At 43.5% G+C, this 27,592-nt stretch overlaps 1 protein-coding gene across 1 annotated transcript in view; it reads right to left on the reverse strand.

The window, feature by feature from the left end:
* DPYD (dihydropyrimidine dehydrogenase) overlaps nucleotides 1–27,592 on the reverse strand; it is a 1,077,189-nt gene that overhangs the window by 623,000 nt on the left and 426,597 nt on the right. The window contains exons 9-10 of the mRNA XM_083157059.1: nucleotides 21,922–22,029; nucleotides 2,049–2,218 (exon numbers count right to left, since the gene is read on the reverse strand). Coding sequence (XP_083013185.1) covers nucleotides 2,049–2,218; nucleotides 21,922–22,029 — 278 coding nt within the window. The remainder of the gene's footprint in view (nucleotides 1–2,048; nucleotides 2,219–21,921; nucleotides 22,030–27,592) is intronic.

The following is a 27,592-nucleotide window of genomic DNA, read 5'->3' on the forward strand; positions in this document are numbered from 1 at the left end:
CAATATATCAGATAAGAAGTAGATTCTGATTCGTTGCTATGGACAACCTCCCATCTCCAATAGAACTCTTTTCCAGCATCCCATCTCCAATGGGCTCTTTTGTTCAGAGCTGTTTACTTTTATCTTTCATTTCCCCTTCTCACCGTTCTGTAGTAAATTGTTTTATGGGAAACCCATTATGTACTGTGTCTGCATATTTGCTTTAAAGATCATAAGTGGGAGCTGCTATCACTGTGTCCATCTGGCAATGGAATGTTTTATTTAAATTTTATAATCTGAAATAAATAGGAATGTTTTACAGAGAGAACTTGGACTTTGTATGCTAATTGCATGTATCTACGGTCAATTCATAGCCATCCGTAACTCAGTCACATCTCCACTTAGGGAATAATGGGATTCATTAGGTGGCATTGAGGAATTCAGTGGGGTAGGGGTGATGGAATAAGGATGCTGTGGGAATTACGCATATGCAGAGATTACTTGCAAGAAAGATAGGGCAAGTGCAAATGTGCTTTGATAATGATAATCGCTATGAAACCTGAGCATTCGCATATCAGCATTACGTTGTGCATGCACCGCAGTTGAAAATGATGGCCGACTTGCATGGAACTCTGAAGTGGACACATATCCTTCTATTTAGGTGAACCTTCCAGGAACCAATCCAACATGAGGCCTCTTATTATTCAGAAACTGTTGTTTCCACATGATTTTTGGGAACTTTCAGAATCAGGGAAACCTCATTAGCATAAATATTACCATTACAAAAGTAATGGTATTCTAGTTTGGTTTATGCTTTTGCAGGCTCCATGCTTTTACGAAGAGTTGTTATAAGTGAGAGATTATCTATTCTAAACAGGCCACTTCAGGGTTCACCTCTGTAGGTCCTTATAGCTAGTGAAGAGATAGGCTGCATTTTCCATTAATAGGTCTGTACTGTGTCTTATTGCACTACACTGGTACATGGACCCATTGTCTAAAGAGAAAATGGCCTGTTCGCTTATTGATAGGCCAATCAGTCATCAGCAAATTACATACAGCATTAACATTAGTCATTAGCTGCCTGGACACCCCCTTATATGTCGACCTACTCCAGATGGTATTTCGAAACCAACCCGTTGTTTACAAAAACATTTCAACAGAGGAGGATTCCACCCAAAGCATCTTCCACCAGAAATCACTCCTTCTGGTAAAAGTACACCATCTTAGTATACCATCTTATCCAGTGGACTGTTGGTGATTTGTGCCAACTTAGACTGACCACACGGGGATCTGGTGGAGGACACCCATACCCTATTAATGGTGATAAATATTCTATCCATGTTGTACAGTTCCCTAGGGGTATTATAGGAATGGACTCTCTCGCCTGCTCTGAATATATCTGAGGTGCCCATTTTCATTCTGCTCTTTTTTATTCATCTATATATTTTATATACATAATGTTTTTAAAATTTATGAAGCTATGTTAAATATTTGTTCAAGATCATTAATTTTTTTCATTGGTTTTTAAACACTTGCGTGCTGCTGATTTTCTTTTTTTTTATTAGTCATTAGATGCCTAGACAGGCAGGCACAGCTAGGACATCCAAAGGACATGTCGGAGCCTAGTACTATGGGAGTTTCCAGTGCATGGAGGTGGGACCATGTACCATTGTGATTATCAGAACCCGTTGCAGGTCTAAGGTGGCAGATTCATACTATAATTCACTAACTGGCCTGGCCCCTGGTACTTTGCATCTGACCCCTCGCTATTTTGCTGGACATATTGGAATTGTCACATTACTACCAGACCATCATCAGGCATTATCTCTTTATGGGGACATGTGTCAAATATTTAGCTTATGTTTTATGTTTTTATGTGATTAAAAATTGATTACAGGGGCAGGTGGGAGCAAGAGTTCTGTTGTAGGATGCTTTATGATTCCCAGAGATCCATATTATAGATTGCAGATACTGTATAAGAAGTTTTTACTAGGCAGATCAGGATACAATATTGTTTCATGCTTTTAATTATCATAAATCTTTAGTATTTTGGCATACTTAAAGCCTACCTCTTCAGGAACAGCTCGAATATTAGTGAATCCCTTCCGAAACACCACAAATACTCTGCGTGCGCCACAGCGCAAGGCGGAGGTGGCGCAGTCAAAGGCAGTGTCTCCAGCTCCAAGGACGATTACCGCTCCCTTTATGGACGGCAGTGGAGAGTGACAGGCACACATTCCTAAGTAATGAAAAAGGGAGTGAAGACATTTTCAAGCAGCTAAACCATTTTGCATGTCAACTAAAAGATACATGTACTTAAAGCAGTGTAAAATTGCATCTTGCCGTTTCCAAGCACAAAGTGTCACTATCACATTATTCTGCTTCACTGAAAGACAGTTCTATTCCCATATTGTAAGATGTGCTCATATACGTAATTTCATAGTCCCTACTCTTACAGAAACTACATTTTATCTGCCTTACTCTCAGGGGATTTGAAATTCTAACATTATTGTTGAAATAAGCTTTCTCATGTCTCTGTAGCGGATAATTTCTCTGCAATTCAAATGGTGTTTTAACAATGTTTTATTGTAAAGAATCCTCAATGCATTTGAGCTATTATGGGAACATTATTATTTCATTACAAGTTATGTCACTTAAGGGAAGAAATGCATATGGGCAGTTACCTGGAAAGGATATTTATGAATGCCCCAGATGCAGTGGTGGTTCCAGATGTGGGGCTGCAGCACAATTCAAAATTCAAAGAGGAGAGAAACACCAACTGCCAGGTAGTTAGCTTGGAATGGCAGTCGGTGTGGCTCCCTTATTTGAATTTTCAACTGTGCCACAGCCCCTCCTCTGGAGCCTCCACTACCCCGATGTCAGATTTTTTAAAGATGAAATTAGACATCATGATACCATTGTTTGTAACTTAGGGCCTTATTTTAGTTCACTCTTTCTGACAAAATCCTTCTTAGATGGGCAAAACCATGTGCACTGCAGGTGGGGCAGATGTAACTTGTGCAGATATAATTAGATTTGGGTGGGGTTTTACTTCAAAGTGAGATCTATATTGCAGTGTAAAAATAAAGCAGCCAGTATTTTCCCTTCACAGAAACAAAATAACTCACCGAAATCTAATTATTTCTGCACATTTTACATCTGCCCCTGTGCAGTGCACATGGTTTTGTCCATCTAGGACGGATTTTGTCAGAAAGAACTAGAATAAGGCCCACAGTGTCTATTCACTGAAGAGAAGGACAGGGGGAATGGTTGCCAGCTCTCACAGTGTTAGCCATGCCCCTGACATAGCTGAAAATGAGGGGCGTGGCCTCATGGGAGCACCTCCCTAATTTCGGGCATACACTTTCGGCATGCGCAAGTGTCCCTCCTCCACTGCCATCAATTTTTGGAGGTATCCAAACCCCAATAACATATTCAACGTCCTTCCCTTCATTCACTGGTTTCTTTCAGCGAGGTGGGAATTGCGAGTATGGAATCAAAGCGGGAGGGCTTGCCACAAAATGCAGCGGATTCGCTGCATATGCGACGAACCTCAACATTTTTAGAGGGGATCCTTGTTGCCCTCTGAAGGGGAGTATTCCGGGATAACATTGAATTCGCCAAGGGGATTGGAAAAAGAGGATGGCTATTCCTCACCAAAATAAGCCATCCTCGCCGTACAAACCCCCCTTGCCGCCACATTGAATACTCTCATAGAGGTGAGGAGTAGTTAGCCTGTTATATACATAGATAGATAAATATTGAAATAAAATAAACTCTAGTTTAAGTGGGTTTCATTTTACTTTTAACACTGCAGAAATTTCTTCCCTGTAAATTCATAAATCCTTTTTTACCTAATCATCTTCCTTGACCACTCCACCAACTTTGAAATTGTGGACCACTTTCTTCTCTTAAACAGTTCACTGTTTTTCTCCATGACTCATAGTTGACCTCTTGCCTCAATAACTGTTTCTTCTCTATTTCTACCTCTCTATATAGAAGTATTACTCAATGATCTATTCTTGGTCTTCTCTCTATACACCATCACAGTTTAAGAGCTCATCAGCTCCTTTAATCTTCAATACAATTTCTAAGCTAATGGCACTCCAGTTATCCTCTTCACCCCTCTCTTCTATACCTCCATCCTCTCTCATTTCTCTCTCTCTGTTTCTGTTAGCTCTTTCTAAACATCTCAGCATTTACTTCAACTCAATATTTTGAAATTCAATCTCATTGCATCTCCCCCATCCAGGGCTCCCTCACTTCCCATCTCCAAGCTATCTGTTAACAACACATCCTTAATTTGTCTCCCTAAAGTCCACCCTCTCCTACACTTCCCACATCCAGGAAAAGATATATCAAATTTGGAGAGAGATAAAGTGAAGAGAGTAAAAGTATTATCCAATAAGTTTCTACTTAAACTGTCATTTTTAAAAGGTTGTATTTGAAAATGTACATGTATAAGCTGATTAGTTACAACCTTATCTTGCTCAGAGATATCGCTCCCCGAGGATTGCTAAATCTTTCCTCCATTCTGTCTTACAATTATGCTGTGTTTACTGTAACAATGGGCCTTATTCTAGTTCACTCTTACAAAATCCTTCTTAGATGGACAAAACCATGTGCACTGTAGGGGGGCAGATGAAAAATGTGGGGACTGTCATGGAGGACGCCAGTGCAGGGAGCCGAGTGCCGGAGGAGGTGAACGCTGCCACTGGGGACAGCATTCAGGGTAAGTATAATGCACTGTACACACACACAACACCCACTGGGGACAGCATTCAGGGTAAGTATAATGCACTGTACACACACACAACACCCACTAACACAATCATATCCCCCCAATCCACGTTATAACCCCAGTGTCCACGTGGGTGTGGAGTTAACTTTATAAAGTGTGGTGAGCACAGCTAGCCACCGAGCCCAAAGAATGGCGAGGGGACGCGGATAGACGTCCCCTCGCTGTGTTCGCAGTGCTCGCCACACTTCAGGCTCAGTGGCTCGCTGCGCTCACCACACTTTATAAAATTACCTCCACACCCATGTGGACACTGCGGTTATGACATGGATAGAGGGGATATGAACCATTATGTATTAGCACAACTCCTACTATGTAAATTACGTAGTTTGCATAAATTACATATTTTGCGTAACTTACGTAGTTTGCATAAGTTACGTAGTTTGCATAAATTACGTAGTTTGCATAAATTACGTAGTTTGCATAAATTACGTAGTTTGCCTAAGTTACGTAGTTTGCCTAAGTTACGTAGTTTGCATAAGTTACGTAGTTTGCATAAGTTACGTAGTTTGCATAAATTACGTAGTTTGCATAAATTACGTAGTTTGCATAAATTACGTAGTTTGCATAAATTACTAGTTTGCATAAATTACGTAGTTTGCATAAATTACGGGTACTCTTTACCTAGAAGGGCGCCAGCGATTGAAATCGCGGTCGTCGGGGGTAAAAATCGCGGTCATCGCGGGCATCGCGGGTATCGCGGGTAAATCGGGATGGCCGCGATGCCCGCGATGACCGCGATTTTCCCATAGGGAACAATGTTAAAAAGGCAGATTGACCGCGATTTGACTGTTAAATGCCTCAATGGACCCGATTTGGCCCTAGGAATCAATGTTAAATGGGCCACAGAGCCCAAATAAGCACAATTAACCCTTAAATGTCCCCCCCAATTTTTAACGCCACCCCACGATCCACGCAAACCCGAAGCGTGGCGAGCGCAGCGAGCCCGCGAGGGGCGGCGGTACGCGAGGGGCGGCGGTACGCGTCCTCCGACCTTTTCATGCCCTACTATCCACTAGGGCGTGGAGTGAGAATATAATAGTGTGGCGAGCGCAGCGAGCCACCGAGCCCGAAGCGTGGCGAGCGCAGCGAGCCCCGCGAGGGGACGCGGATACCTTCACAGGTGTCGGCGTCGCCACGGACACCTGTGAAGCCCGCGAGGGGACGCGTATAACTGTGAAGGTATCCGCGTCCCCTCGCGGGGCTCGCTGCGCTCGCCACGCTTCGGGCTCGGTGGCTCGCCACACTATTATATTCTCACTCCACACCCTAGTGGATAGTAGGGCATGAAAAGGTCGGAGGACGCGTACCGCCGCCCCTCGCGGGCTCGCTGCGCTAGCCACGCTTCGGGTTCGCGTGGATCGTGGGGTGGCGTTAAAAATTGGGGGGGACATTTAAGGGTTAATGGGCTCTGTGGCCCATTTAACATTGATTTCTATGGCCAAATCGGGTCCATTGAGCCATTTAACACTAAAATCGGGTCCATCGCGCCTTTTAACATTGATTCCTATGGGAAATCGGGAGCATCGCGTCGCGGGCATCGCGGGTACATTTATGGACGGCCGCGACGCGACCGACACGATTTCCATGTTTAACATGGGTTTCAATGGGAAATCGCGGGCATCGCGTCAGTCGCGTCGCGGCCAGACATAAATGTACCCGCGATGCCCGCGACGGGCGCCCTTCTAGGTAAAGAGTACCAAATTACGTAGTTTGCATAAATTACGTAGTTTGCATAAATTACGTAGTTTGCATAAATTACGTAGTTTGCATAAGTTACGTAGTTTACTTAACAGGCATAGTGGTGTATTGGTATTCTCAATACACCACTACACAAACTACGTAATGGATGCCTTGCTAATACATAAGTACCGAAACTGTAATTAATAAAAAAAATAATAATAATAATACAACATTTCAACTCTGGTCACCTCCTGCCTACTCTTACATACAAATTAATTCCTATGGTGCCCCACTGCTCTGTAACTCAGTTCCTCTTCTTTGTCACTTTCTTTTGGTATTCATACTTTCAAACAAACCCTTTAAAGATGTCCCCTCTTCATTCAAGTCCATCAGACATACGCATAACTCATTTATGTACCCCTTGACCTCCCACTGAACTCTCTATCCCAGGTCACTCTAGTGGTCCCACCCCTCCATATAGATTATAAACTCATAATTAGGCCATTTTTCTTGGTTCCTATACCTAAACATTATCCCATCACACCTTCTATCTCCAATTTTCCTTGAGTGTGTGCCCACTTGTTGACTATACAATCATTGAAAGCTTTACTTCATACTCCTTCACCAAAGAAAGTTTTCATGAATTGCTTTTATTAGGAATAATGAACCAATACCTTCCCCAACACTTGTCCTATCCATTCTACATAGTGTTTGGTTGTATCATTTGGTACAGTCATCCTAGATAATGATGTACATTTTTTATTGGTAATCACTGTATGGCTTTATAGACACCTTGAGATTCAATAGAAATAAATAACAATAATATTAACAACAATAGTGAAAATACTGGATACAGTAGCAACCAAAATGTAAATCACAGTCCAGGAGCCAAGCAAAATTAGTTACCATGGGTTTCTGCCAATTTCCTTATCAAGCATGGTGGCCACAGTGAGCAGTGCTTAGCTCCAGAACATTACTTATCAGTAAGTGGATACACCAATTCATAGCAGTTCCTGACACAGCATGTCATTCGGAGACCAATCCCAGAAATCTCTGGATTGAGAGTTTTTCAATGCCGAATCCTGAGATTGAAAAAATGGCCTGGGATTAGCCTGCCTGTTGAGCACCACCAGAATAACTCGCACTACAAAAGGGGGCAGACATTTACAAGCCACAGAGAGCAGTTTAATACAATGTGCAGTAAACAGTAGTTAACGCAATATGCAGGGCCGGTGCAAGGGATATAGACACCCTAGGCAAAGCTGCAGAATACCACCCCTGCTCCCCCAAATACCCTCTTCCCAGCACCCCACCCCCACATATTAATTTCTGTAAAGAAACTGCTAATAAATAAATAAAAATATACAGAGAGGGTCTCTAAGGCTGTTGGAAGATGAGATATACTATGCAACAGGCCTGTTCCTTTTGTATGACCCCCAGCCGAACCTACTTCATTGTACGTCCCCCAGTCTACCCCCCCCCCCTTCAATGTATGTCCCCCCATCCATTCACTGCCTCTCATACAGTATATACACATTCATACATCCATCCACTGCCTCCATACATACATATATACATTCATACACTACCTTTCTCATATATACATATACTGCATATGGCATATGTGTGTCGTACTGCCTGTCTCATACATGCATCAATATATATCCATACCCCTTCTCATGAGCCACAGCACAATCACATTGTAACCACCACTTCTACCCCGGGTACTGACACCAGAAAGCCACTACTCCGGGTGTTGCCCAAGCCCCAGAAAGTAGATATTATTGCTGGCCGAGTTGGGTTGGGGGAGGGCGGGGGGCAGCGGGTGAGTAATTGCTTCTGCAGCCGTCTGGTTAGTGGTGCTGCCCGCCAGATCGCTACTGAAGCTGGAATGGAGGCCTACTGCTGCTGATTAACTGGACCCTTGGACCCCCTCTACCGCTGGTCGGGAGGCACTGGTCTCTGCTGCTGCTTGCTTCATAGTGCTGCTGATGAGAGGCAGACGGCTGCTGAGTGGTAGCTGAAATGCTTCCCCTCACTCCTCTTCCTCTAAATAATGTGGAACAATATTGAATGGTGAAGTGCTGAGGGAACAGTGGCAACTACTCACAGGACCCACTGCTGTCTCAATGCTTAATTTCAATGTTCAGCTGAACAAGGGGTGCCCTCCAGGGGCAGCTGCCCTAGGCACCTGCCTAACTCTGCCTAATAGTAGCGCCGGCCCTGGCAATATGAAGGGTGTTTCTAAAGAATAACCCTATAGACCACTTAGTGGTCCTCATGGTGGGAGTATACTGGTCTCCTACCAATATACAATTTAATGGTAATCTTTAAAGGACAACACCTGAACATTGAACACTTTCACACACAAACTATTGATACAGGTACTTGATAATAAATTCTCATACAAGTTTGGGTGTGTGTTTTCACAAGGTCCGGCTACCTGCAGGTCAAATACACACACTTACAGTAGGTCTATACTCTTCCTTACTATCCTCCCTTAACTCATCACCATTCATCCAGGGCATGGGTCTTCAAACTGTGGCCCTCCAGATGTTGTGAAACTATAAATCCCAGCATGCCTTGCCACCGTTTTAACACTCCCTTATAGCAAAACTGTGGCAAAGCATGCTGGGATTTGTAGTTTCACAACATCTGGATGGCCGCAGTTTGAAGAACCATGATCCAGGGTATGCCAAGTCTTCTGTGCATTTATAACATATTATTTTCTGTACAGAAAGCCAAGCTTTGGAAAATTAGGAATATGAGGCAAGTGAATGGTAGCCTTAGACTTTCCAAATCTGAAATTATGATTCTGAATTTGTCAAATTTATGTGGTTTAAATGTTTCTAGTTGAAAAAAAAAAAAACAATAAAAAAAAAAGGATTGTGATCAGATAATGCCGGTAAAACACCTCTATATTAATAGCAAGCAAATTAAACATACAACAGTAGAAATGTTATCACAATATGCTAATAGACAAAATGTATATGAATACTTAAATAAAACAAAACTATACAAAATAAATGCAATAGGTGTTAAGAGAACACTTTATTGGTGTGGTGATGTAAATAATTGGAATAGCAGCATAGAGATGGTCTTGTTTTAGTGTTCAAAATTAATTATTTCAAATATTTTATTCAGAAAGTCACATAAAACGAATAGATCTTGGATGTTTAAGTTATCACAACAGGCTAACATCAGGGATGGCTAAACCTGTCCTCCAGATCTACCAACAGTTCATATTCTTCCGGCAACCTGTGGATCTATAGTAGGAATGAATGTAGCATGTTTGAAAATGTGACCGTTACTAATGACGCCAGCTGTGCTGTGTGATTTGGAAAACACGGACCATTGGTAGATCTTGGTTTGGCAAGCCCTGGTGTACATCCAGCACAAAGTTTTTATCACAAAACTAAAGAGTTTAATAAAAGATGTGGGGTACGCCATATTCTAAATTCCTATCTACATTGCGAAGTACCCTTTTTCTGTGTACGTTCACCACCTATATTTCTGGCGTACTTATATTGTACCAAGATCGGATTGTACCACACATTTTTTGTTCCTTTGTGTATTTCGTGCACCACTGGCCGAAGCCATCTAATGGGTCTGTTTGAGAAATACACTCCGGGAACATCTAAGAAATCACAGGAGAAATAAGAAGAGTATACTTTTACTTTTTTACTCTTTATACAATCAAAAGTCCAAAGAGTAGTGCCATAGGAAGAGCATTATTATCTATGTATATTATTCCTTATGACGGCTTGCTTGACTAAGCATGGCCCACTTCACTTTTGAAAATTCTAAAAAGTCCAAAAGAAAGATTATTTTGAACCACTAAAGTGGAGTTTCCACTTATCCCAATTTGTGTTACAAGTTTGTTTTTTTAATGATATGGCAACTCAACTAAATTTTTTGTTTACATAAAAAAAATAACTAAATTACTGTAGCTGTACTTAGTGTATTACAAATTAAGTTTATGCAGCCCTAACAATGCAATAGTAAAAAATAAAAATAGTGCACTGTATATTATAAATATATTCAACCTAATTAAGTATCTCCTGTGCCAGGTAAAGCAATTAACTTTTTAATTAAGCCAAGCTAGAATTAAATGAAACTGCTCAAGCCTCCTTTGTTAAATTTGTATTATTGAAAATACTAAAATTAGATATGTTAAACCATGTTTAAAATTAAAATCTTAGTATAATTACTGTCTGGATAGAATGCATTGCAATGCTCTGCTGGATTTATGTTTTATTGACAGTGAAGTTGTTAAAATGTTGAAGCGGGTCTAGGTTTTTCCTTTTACAATGATGTATAATGGGTTAAGATTAAAATGTCAAATAGATAACTATTAACTTCAAATTGTTAATATCTGCATTTCATATATTTACTGCACTAATAAATAACAATTGGGCTGATTTTTTATTGACACTTATTGCAACAATAGAAAATGACCTGTGGGGCGAAATGTAATAGGGTGCGATTTTTTAGACATGTGCGATTTTTGGTCAAAAACGGCCGAAATCGCACATTTTCCGAAAATCGCACATTTAATAGGTTGAAAATCGCGGTAAAAAATCACACTTTTTACCGCGAAATCGCACTTTTAGAAGTGCGATTTTTAGTCACATTTCAAATCGCATCCAGATGTTTTCCCATAATAAAGTATACAAGTCGCAAATGTAATAGGGTGCGATTTTTGGTAAATGTTACCAAAAATCGCAAAAAAAATAGACCAGGTTCTGACAGGCGAATTTGACAGAACCATGCACAGATCATTGAGATCTGTGCATGGTCCTGTTAATAAAAATGTGTAAAAGTGTTTTTATAAAAAAAAAACGGCGTGGGGTCCCCCCTCCTAAGCATAACCAGCCCCGGGCTCATTGAGCCGGACCTGGTTCCAAAAATACGGGGGGACAAAAAGCATAGGGGTCCCCCGTATTTCTGAAACCAGCCCCGGACTCTTGGACCGGTCCTGGTTCCAAAAATACGGGGGACAAAAAAATCTGGGGGTCCCCCGTATTTTTAAACCAGCACCGGGCTCCAACAGCCCGCGGTGTCATGCCACAGCCGGGGGACACTTTTTATACAAGGTCCCCCGGCCAAAACATGAGCACCATGGCTGGTCAGCCTTGGACGGGGTTCCTGGAGGAGTGGGGACCCCCCCAATAAAGGGGTCCCCCCCCCCCAGGCTTCACCCGTCCAAGGCTGAAGCCCGGGGCTGTCACCGGCGTCCGTGGCCAGTGGACGCCGGCCTGATAGGGTTAAATCGATCATACGTTACATTGCTTTATACCGGAGAACTACAAGTGCCAGCAGACCTCCCCCACATGCTGGGACTTGAAGAACCACAACTCCCAGCAGGCGGGGCATTAATGGGCCCGCTGGGACTTGTAGTCCACCTGTAAAAAGAATGTTTATAAAAAACACACACACAGAGAAGTAAAAGTTTATTACACACACACCTCACTTTTACACCAGCGTTACTTACCATTCCTGGATCCAGCGCTGGTCTGGCTGCTTCACAGCCGGCTCCCCCTGCACTGACAGGCAGCGGGAGAACCGTCTTTCTCCGTTGCCTCTAACAGCTTCTGTAGTGCTGTTCCAGCGCTACAGAGTCTGAGAGCGCGATTGGCCGATACGTCTCCATGGAGACGCATAGCTCAGTCCTGATTGGCTGAGCTATGCGTCTCCATGGAGACGCATAGCTCAGCCAATCGCGCTCTCAGCCTCTGTAGCACTGGGACAGCGCTACAGAAGCTGTTAGAGGCAACGGAGAAAGCCGGTTCTCCCCGCTGCCTGTCAGTGCTGGGGGAGCCGGCTGTGAAGCAGCCAGACCAGCGCTGGATCCAGGAATGGTAAGTAACGCTGGTGTAAAAGTGAGGTTTGTGTGTAATAAACTTTTACTTCTCTGTGTGTGTGTTTTTTATAAACATTCTTTTTACAGGTGGACTACAAGTCCCAGCAGGCCCATTAATGCCCCGCATGCTGGGACTTGTGGTTCTTCAAGTCCCAGCATGCGGGGGAGGTCTGCTGGCACTTGTAGTTCTCCGGTATAAAGCAATGTAACGTATGATCGATTTAACCCTATCAGGCCGGCGTCCACTGGCCACGGACGCCGGTGACAGCCCTGGGCTTCAGCCCTGGACGGGTGAAGCCTGGGGGGGGGACCCCTTTATTGGGGGGGTCCCCACTCCTCCAGGAACCCCGTCCAAGGCTGACCAGCCATGGTGCTCATGTTTTGGCAGGGGGACCTTGTATAAAAAGTGTCCCCCGGCTGTGGCATGACACCGCGGGCTGTTGGAGCCCGGTGCTGGTTTCAAAATACGGGGGACCCCCAGATTTTTTGTCCCCCGTATTTTTGGAACCAGGACCGGTCCAAGAGTCCGGGGCTGGTTTCAGAAATACGGGGGACCCCTATGCTTTTTGTCCCCCCATATTTTTGGAACCAGGTCCGGCTCAATGAGCCCGGGGCTGGTTATGCTTAGGAGGGGGGACCCCACGCCATTTTTTTTTAATAAAAACACTTTTACACATTTTTATTAACAGGACCATGCACAGATCTCAATGATCTGTGCATGGTTCTGTCAAATTCGCCTGTCAGAACCTGGTCTATTTTTTTTGCGATTTTTGGTAACATTTACACCGCGGGCTGTTGGAGCCCGGTGCTGGTTTCAAAATACGGGGGACCCCCAGATTTTTTGTCCCCCGTATTTTTGGAACCAGGTCCGGATCAATAAGCCCGGGACTGGTTATGCTTAGGAGGGGGGACCCCACGCCGTTTTTTTTTTAAACTTTTTTTTTTTTTAGGACAAAATCGCATTTATGAAAATGCGCACATTTTCATGACTGAAAATGCGCACATTTTCATGACTTAAAATCGCCCGAAATCGCGGCAAATCGCATTTTTTTGCCGCAAATTCGCATCTCATTACATATGCGAATTCACGGCAAAAAATGCGATTTTTAAAGGTGCGATTTGGTGCGATTTTTTTTTAGTCTAAAAAATCGCACCCTATTACATTTCGCCCATTGTCTTAAGTATTAAAGAGAGTCAAATTATTACTATGCCAGGCTTATTTTAGGAGAAGTGTGCATGTGTGGGAACAGACGTATGCAGTATCCATTTTTCCATCTTTCTCTCCTTTTTTCTTTATTTACATTTCTTAAACCATCTAAACAGCTCTGTACCATCACAATTGCCAATATTTCAGACCAGAAATAGGGTTATAAAGGACGGCTGGGTCCAACGAAGTATGTGCTTACATCTAATAAAGATGTATGCTCTCACATCTCTCCTTTAAAAAACCTGTTAATTGGAGCAAGTATAAGGAATGTGAAGGGAGAGAACGTCAAAGATGTAAGTGGACAGTAATGTGTGAGAAGCTTGAATTGGGTTCCTAAGGGGAAGGGTAGTTGATGTAAGTCTTATAGGAAAGGGAAGACATACATAAAACATTAGGAGAGGAAGGTGAGTCAGGCAACAGCATTAAATGTAGATTTAAGTGGGGAGAGGAAGTAGTCAGGAAGGTCATATAGTTTATAGTATACAAAGAGTGGTGGTAACCTGCACTCAGGACTATTAGTGGCTGGTGTATAGTAATTCTGATGTGCACGTTGTTATAAATAGTGGTATAGGTACAAATATAATGCTGAACTGCACGGAAGTAACAGTGGTGACAGAAATGCAGTGTGGTGATGTGCACGAGGGAAATATGAATAACCAGAAAACATGAGATGTACAAACCATGAGATGCACAATATATGCTACACGGGTGGTAATGAAGGAAATAGGCTGTATAGGCAAGCAGCAGATGGATTTATTGTGATAATGCACAACAATACTGTCAAAGGTATGCAAGTGGGGATGGGGTATGGTGGGCTGCTGAGCAGCGGGGTGGTTATGGTGGGCTGCTGGGCAGCGGGAAGGGGGTGAGTTCACAGTCCAGACGTGAGGGGAGAGAGAAATGTCACAGTCACAATTGGGGTGGGTGAGTGCACAGGGGTGGTGGTGCAGAGGGGCTGGCATCCCATCCCCTCCGCAGTGCACCTCTCACCTGTGTTCACCGCTGCAAAGTTCCTCTGGGTCCCGGTTCTTCTGTCCGCTTGTTAAGTCCTTCTTCAGCGCTGCGGCTGTGTGGCGAGCCCGGCTCCACAGTGCCTGAGCGGGATTGTCACTTCCGGGTTGCGGCGCGGGGTTTCGGGGTTGCGGCGCCTCCCTGAAAAAGGCTAAGAAGCCGACACGCGTAGGAGAATTACCCCTCCAACACCATTCTTTCAAGCTACTACCCCATCCATTCTTTCAAGCTACTACCCCATCCACCTAAGTCTCCTCCTGGCCGGGAGTTGAGTGCACAGGAGCCGGCAGGACGGTGACACCGGGTGACGGTGAAACCCTGCGCCGCAACCCGGAAGTGACAATACCGCTCAGGCACTGTGGAGCCGGGCTCGCCACACAGCCGCAGTGCTGAACGAGCTCCGGCAAGGAGGACTTCACAAGCGGACAGAAGAACCGGGACCCAGAGGAACTTTGCAGCGGTGAACACAGGTGAGAGGTGCACTGCGGAGGGGACGGGACGCCAGCCCCTCTGCACCACCACCCCTGTGCACTCACCCACCCCTATTGTGACTGTGACATTTCTCTCTCCCCTCATGTCTGGACTGTGAACTCACCCCCATCCCGCTGCCCAGCAGCCCACCATAACCACCCCGCTGCTCAGCAGCCCACCATACCCCATCCCCACTTGCATACCTTTGGCAGTATTGTTGTGCATTATCACAATAAATCCATCTACTGCTTGCCCATACAGCCTATTTCATTCATTACCACCCGTGTAGCATATATTGTGCATCTCATGGTTTGTACATCTCATGTTTTCTGGTTATTCATATTTCCCTCGTGCACATCACCACACTGCATTTCTGTCACCACTGTTACTTCCGTGCAGTTCAGCATTATATTTGTACCAATACCACTATTTATAGCAACGTGCACATCAGAATTACTATACACCAGCCACTAATAGTCCTGAGCGCAGGTTACCACCACTCTTTGTATATTGTATTATTTAGCTGAGATCTAGGTCTTTTCAGCAGTAACCTTGCAGCCGTAACATTGAGTAGACAACATTACAGTGAGCGCAGCCCTCCTTCCTCTCTAATATAGTTTATAGTAGTCCAATATGAAAATGATCAGTGAATGGAAGAGGGTCATAGTAGCATCCATGGTAAGAAAGGATCTGGTCTTGGAAAAGTTTTTGAGATGGAAACAGCAGAACTTAGAAAGATACTGAATGTGTGGTCAAAGATAACATAATAACATAGTAACATAGTAAACGAGAACTTGGGTTTTGAGGTGTGCGCTATACCAATAAGTGTAGTTGCTTCTGAGTAAAGGTATACTACAAATACCTTGTTGAATAATCAAAAAGCAAGAGGGTATTGTGTACTCTGCGCAAAACTATACATATGCTAAATTTAACACACTGTACTACTGAAATATTTCAATCAGATTGGCTTTATTTAAATCTATCTTCTGAGGAAACCCTTACTATACCACGAGGGAGAAACTAGTCAAGAAGGGGGAAAATTATTGCTCAACTTAAATTGTCCATTGGTCTAAGACTCTGATCCGGACCAACACCCGCCGATGAATTGCTGACTTTTTTGCCAACACATCTAAACATTAAACTTAGCCCTCCACTTCCAGAGAAATTAAGAAGTGCCCAAACTGCGGTGAATGGAGACCTGCAGCGATCCTGCACCGCCTGCCCCATTGGCAACCACCATCCATCTGACACAAAGGACAGCAGAGGTAACAGCAGAGGTTGCTCCCGGCTCACATTACACCTGAGCAGCTCCGGTTGTAGCGACTTATTCCATCTACTACAGCGAAGGTTACTCCCTACGTTGGCTCCAAATACAACAGAGCCATGCCGGTAGAAGCGACCTACTGACTTTCCTGCCCTATTCCATCATCCCCCTGTCCTGCAGTAATAAACCCTTAAAGATAAGGACTGACACAAAGTGCCTGGAAGCATTTGGTCTAGCGACATTTGCCTTTAATCTGCCTCAAATTGGTACAATTTATCTCTGGACACAAATGTTATAAATTACACAGTGGAGGCTCCCCACATACACATTCCCCCTTCAATACAAGGACTTAAGTGGGTAAGAGCATTGGAGCTATAGTTTAATGACATTTGACCTCTGGATAAATTTTGAGCGATATTTAAAGTTGATTCTTATTTTATTTATCATGTTATATCTATTCACAAATGAATTGTTTTAAAATATGTCTTTTTATTAATTAAATATATTGATATATTAAGTATGCTCTCTCTTTTTAGTTGAATTTTGGTTATGTTGGTTTAATTGTTTGGAGCAGCACCGTAACCAATTAATGCTGTGGCACATTTAAAATTATATACTGTCTATTTAATTTAACTTAATTTTTATAATTTGCGCCTGATATACCATTGGTATAATTTGGCATTATTTAAATGAAAGATACATATGATGTAAAACTATAGTGGGTGATGGGTTCACAAGTAAACAATAAGTTAAAAACGCTATACTAATACCGGTATACACACTGGGGATGGTATCACAGTACAGTACAAACATACATTGAACATGTATGATAAAACAATGGGGTTAATTAACCTCCTGTGTTGAGAAGGTAAATGGAACAAAGATTCCTGTGGGTGGTTTATATGATCCAATTGTAAGTCAATTGTACTAGTAGTACTTCTTAGATAAAGTGGAGTTGTGTCCAAATGGAGGTTGCTTACCAGGGTGATGTAAGTGGCTAAGGGTCTACCGGCAGACTTCCCAGGTGGGCTGTGTGGTCACTTGCACAGTTCCAATGGGATCCAACCTTTTTCAGATCATCAACTAGTTTCACCTTTGCGGCTTCTTCAGGATGCTGAGTTCACTTTATCTAATGCAGCCCACACACGCACCGATTCCAGCGTGCATTGTGGGCTTAACTAGCACACACAGCATCGCATCGTATGCCTTGTGCATACGATGTGCATGCGATGCGATGCTGTGCTAGAAAAAGCTAGTACAAAAAGTATGTGCAGCACATACTTTTTGTACTGTACGATGAGGTGCCGCGGGAGCGCGCACCCCATCGTACAGCATCGCACCGCCGGCATCGGCACGTGTGTGGGCTGCATCAGAAGTACTATTAGTACAATTGACTTACAAACGGATAATATAAACCACCCACAGGAATCTTTGTTCCATTTACCTTCTCAACACAGGAGGTTAATTAACCCCATAGTTTTATCATATATGTTCAATGTATGTTTGTACTGTACTGTCATACCATCCCCAGTGTGTATACCGGTATTAGTATAGGGTTTTTAACTTATTGTTTACTTGTGAACCCATCACCCACTATAGTTTTACATCATATGTATCTTTCATTTAAATAAAGCCAATCTGATTGAAATATTTCAGTAGTACAGTATGTTAAATTTGGCATATGTATAGTTTTGCGCAGAGTACACAATACCCCCTTGCTTTTTGATAGTAACATAGTAGTTGAGGTCTAAAAAAAGACATATGCTAATCAAGTTCAACCTTTTTTGCTGATCTAACTAAGGTGTACTGTATAGCTTAGCTGTGATACCCCCATGTAATATAATCTACCTTTTGTAGCTTTGGGCTAAATATCGATTATGGGGTGTACCCAGGGATTGTTAACACCACCCCCACTATGAACACCGGCGTGGAGTTGATTTTATATAGTGTGGCGAGCGCAGTGAGCCACCGAGCCAGAAGCATGGCGAGCGCAGCGAGCCCCGTGAGGGGTCAAGGATTACTTCACATGTATTCCACGTCCGCTCGCCACACTATGTAAAATCAACTCCACACTGATGTGGATAGTGGGGGTATGAAAAGGTTGGAGGATGAGTACCGCCGCCGATCGCCACGCTTCGGGTTGGCATTGATAGTGGGGGTGGCGTTAACAATGGGGGTGCAATCAACATAGTAATCACCCATCAGGGTGCCTGTACAATTACAAATCGCATCGCATGCCAGCGATGCGACGCGATATTAAAATTGTACAGTGTGGCTCTTAGGACCCGAAAATTGGGTCCCATTGCATACCTTAATTAGTAGTATGCGATGGCATAAGATGGGCGCCGTGCTAGGAAACAAGTACCGAACTGAGTATCATCATTGTAGAGATGATATTGGTCAAAAAGAGCTGATGAGTTCATTTAAAGAGGCTATAAAAGGAGAGAATAGAAGTGGCCCCAAAAAAGATCCTTGGGAAACACAACTATTAGTATAAGTCAGAGGATGTAGTCATGAAAAGTGGCAGAGAAGTCTTCCAGCCTCTAGACACAACTAGGTCTCCCTAACATTATACAGTGAATTAATTAATAAATATTAGTGTTAGGAAGCTGAAGCTATATACATAAAGTGAAACAAAGATAATAAACTGTAATTAAAATAATAAATAGTGTTAGTGAAGAAATTAATAAGTGCTACAGTATGTGTTGCTGGAATGTAATGGTATGTGCCACTCTCGAGCCACCCAGCCCAACCAATCCAGGGCACTACAGACCACACCCTAATTACACTAATATGGGTCTACAATTAACCAGCAAATGGCCACATGATAATGGCTCCTTACTTGAATATATCTAAACTAAGAGCTACCTACCTTGAAGCAACCGCAAAATGCTCCATGGTCTATATAAGGACCTGCACAAACTCCCAATGCAGGCTCCTTATCTTGTTACTGGTATCACTCAGGGTGCTGGGGGGGAAAAGTGTGTTTTTCTTATGTAGAAGTACCCCACCCTTGCAAGCACCTGAGTGATACTGTATCACTAATCTAATTGAGCATCTTCCAGTATATCAGTCGGACATCTAGCATCTGTCGCTTTCCAAGGTGATGGACAATTTTGGTGGGTAGATTCCATACAGATGGCTAGAAACATTGGAATCTGCAGAGACCATGCACCCCCACATTGTCAGCTCCCCCAAACCACCATTTGGGCTACAGTGCCATTTTTATGCAATTGGCTATGGTGTTGTAACCACTGCAATATACCCTACCTATAACCTTAAACATGGCGGTCTGAAAGTCAAGAGGCATACAATAGCACTTCTTATTTTGTATACTTTATTCTAGTGCTATATAAAATGTTTTGTGCATTACATTTAATAATAATGTTCAGCCATTATACCCCCTTGTGTATATTTTTTAATATTTGCATCTGAAACCTAAAAGTATACGCACGCACACACAAATAGCAGAAAATTGCACACTCAACATAATGAAGCCTTCTAGCAAAGTTGAAATCATATGAGATGCAATGCTTAATCTATCTATGATACAGCATAACTCTTACTGCCTGCTTATTATTAGCTGCCGCAAGGAGCATAATTTATCTTTTGCGTGCATAGCCAAATCACATTCACTACATAATGAAACACATATGTTAAATAATGAAATGGTAGAACATCATGCCAGTTATTTATTTATCTCTAACAAAAGTCTGACGCTGTTGTGTATTAAAAACACCTAAAGGTGACATTAGATATTTTATTAGGGAAAATAAAGTTGTTTAAAATAAAAGTTCAAGCGAGCCTAGAATTTTTAGGAAAGACTTTGGCAGGAATGTTCATAATCTAGTTTAATTCTGCTTCTGAATTTTTATGATAGCCTGTCCCTTTTTCAACAGCCCAGAGGGCACACTTTCGGCTTCCATTATATCCAGCGATTCTGCAAAAACCTGCTGTTCTAATGTGAATGTTAACTATTAAATCTTGGCTCTACCTTTTTGTATTGAGGATTAGCAAAATCTATCAAATGTCAACTGCATTTACCACTTCCGCAACGTGCATAAGCAATTGAAATGAATATAGCCAGTGCTTATTTGTATTTTTCTCTCTGTTCTATCAACCATTTATTTATGCTATATGGCTTTAGACTGCTCTCAATATCCCAATAATGTTCTTGTTCACCAAAGGTGAGTGACTGCCAACTCTTCTATTTCTGCAACAGGCAACAGAGTTTTTATGTTTTGCTTTCTACATACATTTTTTGAAAAGTAGCTCTTAAATAAGGCCATAAGCTTATACTCACAAGCATAAAATTACATTTTCAGCATCACAAAAGCACATAGATAAAATATCAGCCTTGATAGTCATATGTTGAGAAAACCCTGAGATTTTTCAGATTCAGGCTAGATTTGTATTGCTGCTCAAAGAAGACATGGTGCAGATAACAGGGCAAATCTGCTGTAGACTACTGCATTGTTTGCATGTACATACTGTATATACATATATACTGTACAAAATTGCACAAATGTTTCTGGTACTGTATGCCTGCGCCAGTAAGTCTCTTAGGTTTTCAACCATTCATAATCAGAGATTTCTTGCACTAATCTTGCTGCAGTTAATAGGTCTCAAAATAAGCATCCAGTCATTGATGTAACTACAAAATCTGACGATCCATTGCCTCCTCTATCATCCTCAAAAACTGTCTGCTGTAAGTGGGCGGACATTTTGTGAGGGCTATATATTCAAAAGCAACAGGAGCAGTCAGGAGGGGCACCAGGACGCAGACAAGTAGATATGCGGGTCCTAACGGTTACGACAAGCAGAAAGATTAAGGAAGGTCCCAGGTGGCAGCAGTGCCGTGCATCAATAGCCCCCGCAGACCCCCAGTCTCACACTTAATCAGCACCTCCCGGGGTCTGCGGGGCTATTGTACACCACTGCACCCGGTTCTGCATAATCTTCATTGTCTTTAGCTATGTGGCCCAAATACTGTATGAAGTATCATGTCAATATATAATGGAGGACATGCAGCTGATAGCTCATATCTGCCATGGTCAATCAATTTTGAGCTTCCATTGGGGTCAGCAAAGCTGGCAGATTTACCCATATCTGAAAGTTGAGTATTAAGAGAGCAGGGAGCTGAGTGCAATCTCCAACACAGCCGCTTCTCTTCAGCAGGCGGTAGACTGTCTCTGAGCACTAATAACCCAGTACACTCTACTGCTGTGCCATAGTCCACTGTGCATGCGAAGGACTCAAGATTAAATTATTTTGGGTTATATGATAATGCTCCATAGAATCTATTCTGCCTTTCAGTTTGTAAGTTGTCATTTGTTTGGAATGCATTATATTCTGTACGGTCACATTTTCATGCATTAATTTTCTAAACATGGAAAATAAAATGCTATATTGTAAACTGGCGTACTTCATGTGTCAATGTTCAGACACTTCTAATTGCAGTACTGTACTTTGGTAAACGTATTTAAAGTGGGGGAAGGTCACTGGAACATACAAAGGGCTGGCTGGTATCATTACAGAGGGCCACATAGAAAATTCTCAAAACTTGTATCAAATCATAGCAATCCTCTTGTAAAGTTAACAGCGGTTCTCCTCTTGTCTGCACAATTATTAAATTAAATTCCCACCTTGTTTGCTTGCTTTAGCCACCAGGGGCAAAAAGTCTTTTGATGTGTAGAATCCTTGTCCTGTTGTAAGGCCACTGAAGACATCATCAACTTTAGGCTCTGGCAAGCCTAGGGGAAAAGGAAACAACTTAAATGACCAGAAGTTAATTCATTGATGAATTACAGTTTAAAAAGGATCACGATTAAGTAGCGCTTCAATGGTCCTTTTTTATTAACATCCATATGTCTTCATAAAATATACTAGGTTATGTGCTGCAGCGTGTAAGGTAGTCCTGCAAATCCACTTATTCTTTCAAATTCTATTTTAAAGTTAATTTCATATATATACAGAATCATCTTTATGACCCTAACCTCTGGCATTGCTAAATTTAGGTCTTAACAAATTTCCCATTTCTAGCAGAATGATCATTACCCAAATAATCACTGCCGCAGGGATCTCTATTACCAAGTCAAGGAAAAGCACAAAATCCTGCTTAGCACTAATACAGCAGGTTCACATACAGGCACAGTATCCCGCGTCCTAAGATGTCTCGCCATGTAATGAAGTAGGTACAGCGAAAGAGCACCTTCACTTCCCCACCAACTTTATTTGAAATGGTGATTGTTGAATGTAATAGAATATAGTATTTGGGAAAGAATATAACATGTCATTGATTGATTGATATGTTACGTATGTATATATTATCTGGAACTGAGCATCATCCTTTATGACTTGCCATTTTTAAATGCTGCAGTGTTCAGTGTTACTTTAACTGCTATATATATATATTCACACACACATGAACATCAGTAGATAGAGAACAGAATGTGGGCACTCCCCAAAGTCAAGAAGGTTTCAACTTAAGATTTTTTAATGCATTGTTAGAAGCATCATGGCTTCCTCCGATGTAACGTTTCGGTCTTAAACAGACCATCATCAGGAATAAGTAAAGCTTTTCAAGACATATCATTAGACAAGCAACCTGGTATATAATATATATATATATATATATATATATATATATATATATATATATATATATATATATATATATATATATATACACTCCACCAGGCTAGAGCCCATTCATCTGGCACTCCTAGCAACCAATAAAAGGACCCAACAAGGTCTAAGGTCAAAGTTTCAGGAACTTTTTATTGCTCCTTTCATCAGGACAAATATAAAGTTCTTGAAACATTGACCTTAGACCTTTTTGGGTCCCTTTATTGGTTGCTGGGAGTGCCAGATGAATGGGCTCTAGCCCAGTGGAGTGTATATTGGGAAAATGGTGGCACCCCACAGCTGTAACTGGAGCAGGAGTGCCGGATCATCAAAAGCTATATATATCTGGCACACTAAGATAATGAAAGTATTTAATAAGGATACAATGCATAGTTTTGTAATACAAATGAATGCTACACTGTAGCTGCAAGTGATGAATGGGATCTGGTCAGGATCCTAGGTTTTCTAAATAGAAAATACATTTTAATCACTGCAAGAACAAATAAAAAGTAGTGCTAATACACCAAATGAGATACTTAAAATAGGTAATTAAATTGTAAAAATAGGATTTTAATACCTACCGGTAAATCCTTTTCTCGAAGTTCTTATGGGATACAGGGAGTCGTTCTTAACGATGGGGAAAAGAGCTTATCCGAAGGAGACAGGCACATATAAAACTTTATACAGGGTGTACTGGCTCCTCCCCTCTGCTCACCTCCCTTTAGCTTCAGTTAAGTGAACTGTGCTGAAGGAGAAGAACAATATGAGAGGAATATGTGTATATTTACCGTGGTGAGATTCATCCAGCACACCCAACATTCAACATAACAGACCACATTAGCAACCCCAGAACCTGGGAAGTCTAAGGCCTAAGAACATGTCAACATGACAACTTTTTTGAACTGTGTTCCCACTGGAACAATGTATAGGAATTATCACCTAAGTGACAATTTACACTCGTGAACCTTTAAGGTACACTATGTAACAGTAAGTTACCTAGGTAACCTACACCCTTATGTCCACCAGGAACAAAAAGGGTAGAAAAAGGACCCAGTATTGGTCCACATCTCACAAAGTGAGCAAGGCAAACCTCCGCACAGAGGCGGGCGCCCTGTATCCCATAAGAACTTCGAGAAAAGGATTTACCGGTAGGTATTAAAATCCTATTTTCTCTATAATTCTTATGGGATACAGGGAGTCGTTCTTAACTATGGGGATATACCAAAGATATCAGAGCGGGCGGGATTGTGCGGAACCTATTGCCGCAGCACCGCTTGCCCAAACTGAGTATCTTCAGTGGCCAGAGCGTCAAACTTGTAGAATTTGACAAAAGTGTGTTGGCCAGACCATGTGGCTGCTCTACACAATTGTAAGGCCGAAACTCCTCGGGCAGCCGCCCAGGATGTCCCCACAGAACGAGTAGAGTGAGCTTTCACCCCAACAGGCATAGGCAGCTTTGCTACCACATAAGCCTGTTTAATGGTTGCACATATCCATCGTGCAATAGACTGCTTGGAAGCAGGATGCCCAATCTTTTGGGCGTCATAGAGGACAAAAAGTCCATCAGTTTTGCGAATCCTCGCTGTTCTCCTGATGTAGACACGGAGAATCCTAACCACGTCCAAAGACGTTGGCACCTCAGAATGAGGCCCACCAGCATGAACCACAATTGGCTGGTTCACATGGAACGCAGACACCACTTTGGGTAGAAAGCGCGGGTTAGTGCGTAATTCTGCCCAGTCTTCAAAGAATATCAAATATGGACTCTTGCAAGTCAATGCCCCTAGCTCCGAGACCCTTCTAGCCGAAGCTAGGGCTAGTAAGACCACTGTCTTCCAAGTTAGATATTTCAGGTCAATTTCCTCCAAGGGCTCAAACCAGGAGGATTTAAGGAACTTCAGAACGACATCCAAGTCCCACGGTGGAGTAGGGGCCACAAAAGGAGGCTGTATATGCAACACTCCTTGCAGAAATGTCTGCACTTCAGGTATATTAGCCAGTTTCTTTTGGAAAAAGACAGATGGTGCAGATACCTGCACCTTCAAGGAGCCTAAACGTAGGCCCAGATCCAAACCAGATTGAAGAAATCTGAGAAATCTTTCAAAGTTTAAACTCTGATGGAGTAAACCTTTCCTGTTCACACCAACCCGCATATCTCTTCCAGATATGTTGGTAATGTGCAGCCGTAACTAGTTTCCTTGCACTTGTCATAATTTTGATGACTGATGTGTGAAATCCCTTTTGTGTCAGGGTCTGCCGCTCAACTTCCAGGCCGTCAAGCGCAGCTGTTCCAAGGCCTGGAAGACGCACGGACCTTGCATGAGCAGGTCTCTTTGCAGAGGTAGGCGCCACGAATCCCTTTGCAGACTTAGAAGTTCTGGGTACCACGTTCTTCGTGGCCAGTCCGGAGCCCCAAGGATCACCTCGGCTCCGTCTCTTATCTTCCTCAGCACCCGAGCCCCTAGGAGGATCGGTGGGAAGACATTCATCAGGCTGTTGAACGTCCACGGTATGGAGAGGGCGTCCACTCCTTCTGCCTGAGGGTCTCTTGCCCTGGAGAAGTACCTGGATACTTTCCAATTGTGTCTTGATGCCATCAAGTCTACTAGTGGGGTCCCCCACCAAATCACCAGAGAACTGAATATCTGGTAGTGCAGACTCCATTTCCCCGGGATGGAGCTCGTGGCGACTGAGGAAGTCTGCTTCCCAGTTGTCCACCCCGGGTATGAATATGGCCGAGAGAGCCTGACAGTGACTCTCTGCCCAGGACAGGATCTTCGATGCTTCCCTCATACAGGGCCTGCTACTGATCCTGCCCTGTCTGTTCAGGAATGCCACAGTAGTGGCATTGTCTGATTTGATGCGGACCGCTGAGGAGAGGGGCCGCCTTCAGAAGTGCGTAATACACAGCACGTACTCCAGGTTGTTGATATGGAGGCGTGTTTCCCATAGGGTCCACTTGCCCTGAAAGGACTGACCCATGGTCACTGCACCCCATCCCGTGAGGCTCGCATCCGTGGTGACTAAGACCCAATCCTGGATGCCAATCCGACGCCCTGCCAGCAGTTTTGGCATGTGGAGCCACCACTGTAGCAACAGTCTGGTCCGAGATGACAACACAATCCGCCGATGCATCTGGCGGTGTGAACCGGACCACTTTCCCAGGAGGTTGAGCTGGAAAATCCTGCTGTGAAACCTCCCGAAATGGATAGCCTCGAAAGAGGCTACCATCTTTCCTAATAGGACAATGCACTAGTGCACCGTCACCTGGGGGGGTTTCAACAAGTCTGTGACCAGTTGTTGAATGTCTACCACCTTGTCCTCTGGCAGGGACACTCTCATGAGAGCCGTGTCCAGCACCATTCTCAGGAACTGGAGTCTCTGTGAAGGGATCAGAGAGGACTTTGTCAAGTTCAGGAGCCACCCTGACCCAACAGGGTCTGTATAGTAACCTGTAAGGCTGTCTGCAATTCCTCTTGCGACCGCGCCTTTACCAGCAGGTCGTCCAAGTATGGTATCCCACAGATACCCTCTTTCCTTAAGCCACCATCATCTCCACCATCACCTTGGTGAATATGCGCGGGGCTGAGGACAGGCCGAACGGCAGCGCGCGAAACTGATAGTGATCGTTCAATAGCGCAAACCTCAGGTATTCTGAAGAGGGGCCCATATTGGGATGTGAAGGTAGGCGTCCTTCTCGTCTAAGGACGCCAAGAACTCCCCTTCCTCCAGTGCCGCTATCACGGCCCGCAAGGACTCCATCTTGAATTTGGTCACCTTCAAGAAGGGATTCAGGGATTTTAAATTCAGAATCGGGCATACCCGTCCGGTTTTGGAACTACAAATAAATTCGAGTAATAATCCTGTCCCCTCTCTAGTGGAGGGACCGGGGTTATCACCCTGGCCTGTACCAGCTTTTGGGTTGCTTGCTGCAACACCACTTGGTCCTCTGGGGACGCTGGGAGGCCTGATTTGAAGAACCTCTGAGGTGGCTGTACTGCACACTCCAGCTTGTAGCCGTGTGTAATAAGAGCCTGTACCCCATACATTGAGGCACGAGGCTTCCCAAACATGGCCGAAGAACACCAGTCTGGCTCCCACCTCTGCCGGAGCTATTGGTGGAGTCCCACCGTCATGCTGCGGGTTTGCCTGCAGCTGCCCTGGATGGCCGCTCTGTGCCGGCCAAAGCAGAAGGCTTCCTGAATTACCTCGGGAGCCTCTGGTTGCCTTTAAACCACCCCTGGCTTTTGGGCGGATTAGCCGGTCCGAAAGGACTGTTGGGTGTGATAAGAATAGGGACGCTTGGGCGCCTATGGTGTCGAGGGAAGAAGATGGGCTTCCCTGCAGTGGCTTTGAGATTTAACTCATCTGAATCGCTGCCAAACCACCGTTCCCCGTGAAGGGAAGGTTTTCAACACTTCGTTTGGAGTCAGCGTCAGCCATCCATAGCCGAAGCCTTAGGAGTCTGTGACCCAATACCGCCATGGCTGAGTTATGGCCGTTAATGGCACCTAACTCCTTCTGCGCCTCACACAGAACCTTAGCTGTGTCCTGAAAGTTGTGTAATTTTCAGACACCTGCACCACTGTCATATCAACCTTATCAGGGTTGCGTGCATTAATGGTAACTGCACCGTTAGTGCTTTATTATTCACCCTAGTCAAGCACAACTGTGAATCTCAGTAATTAG

This window comes from Crinia signifera, chromosome 8, assembly GCF_055691185.1.
Source record: "Crinia signifera chromosome 8, ASM5569118v1, whole genome shotgun sequence".
NCBI classification, from domain to species: domain Eukaryota; kingdom Metazoa; phylum Chordata; class Amphibia; order Anura; family Myobatrachidae; genus Crinia; species Crinia signifera.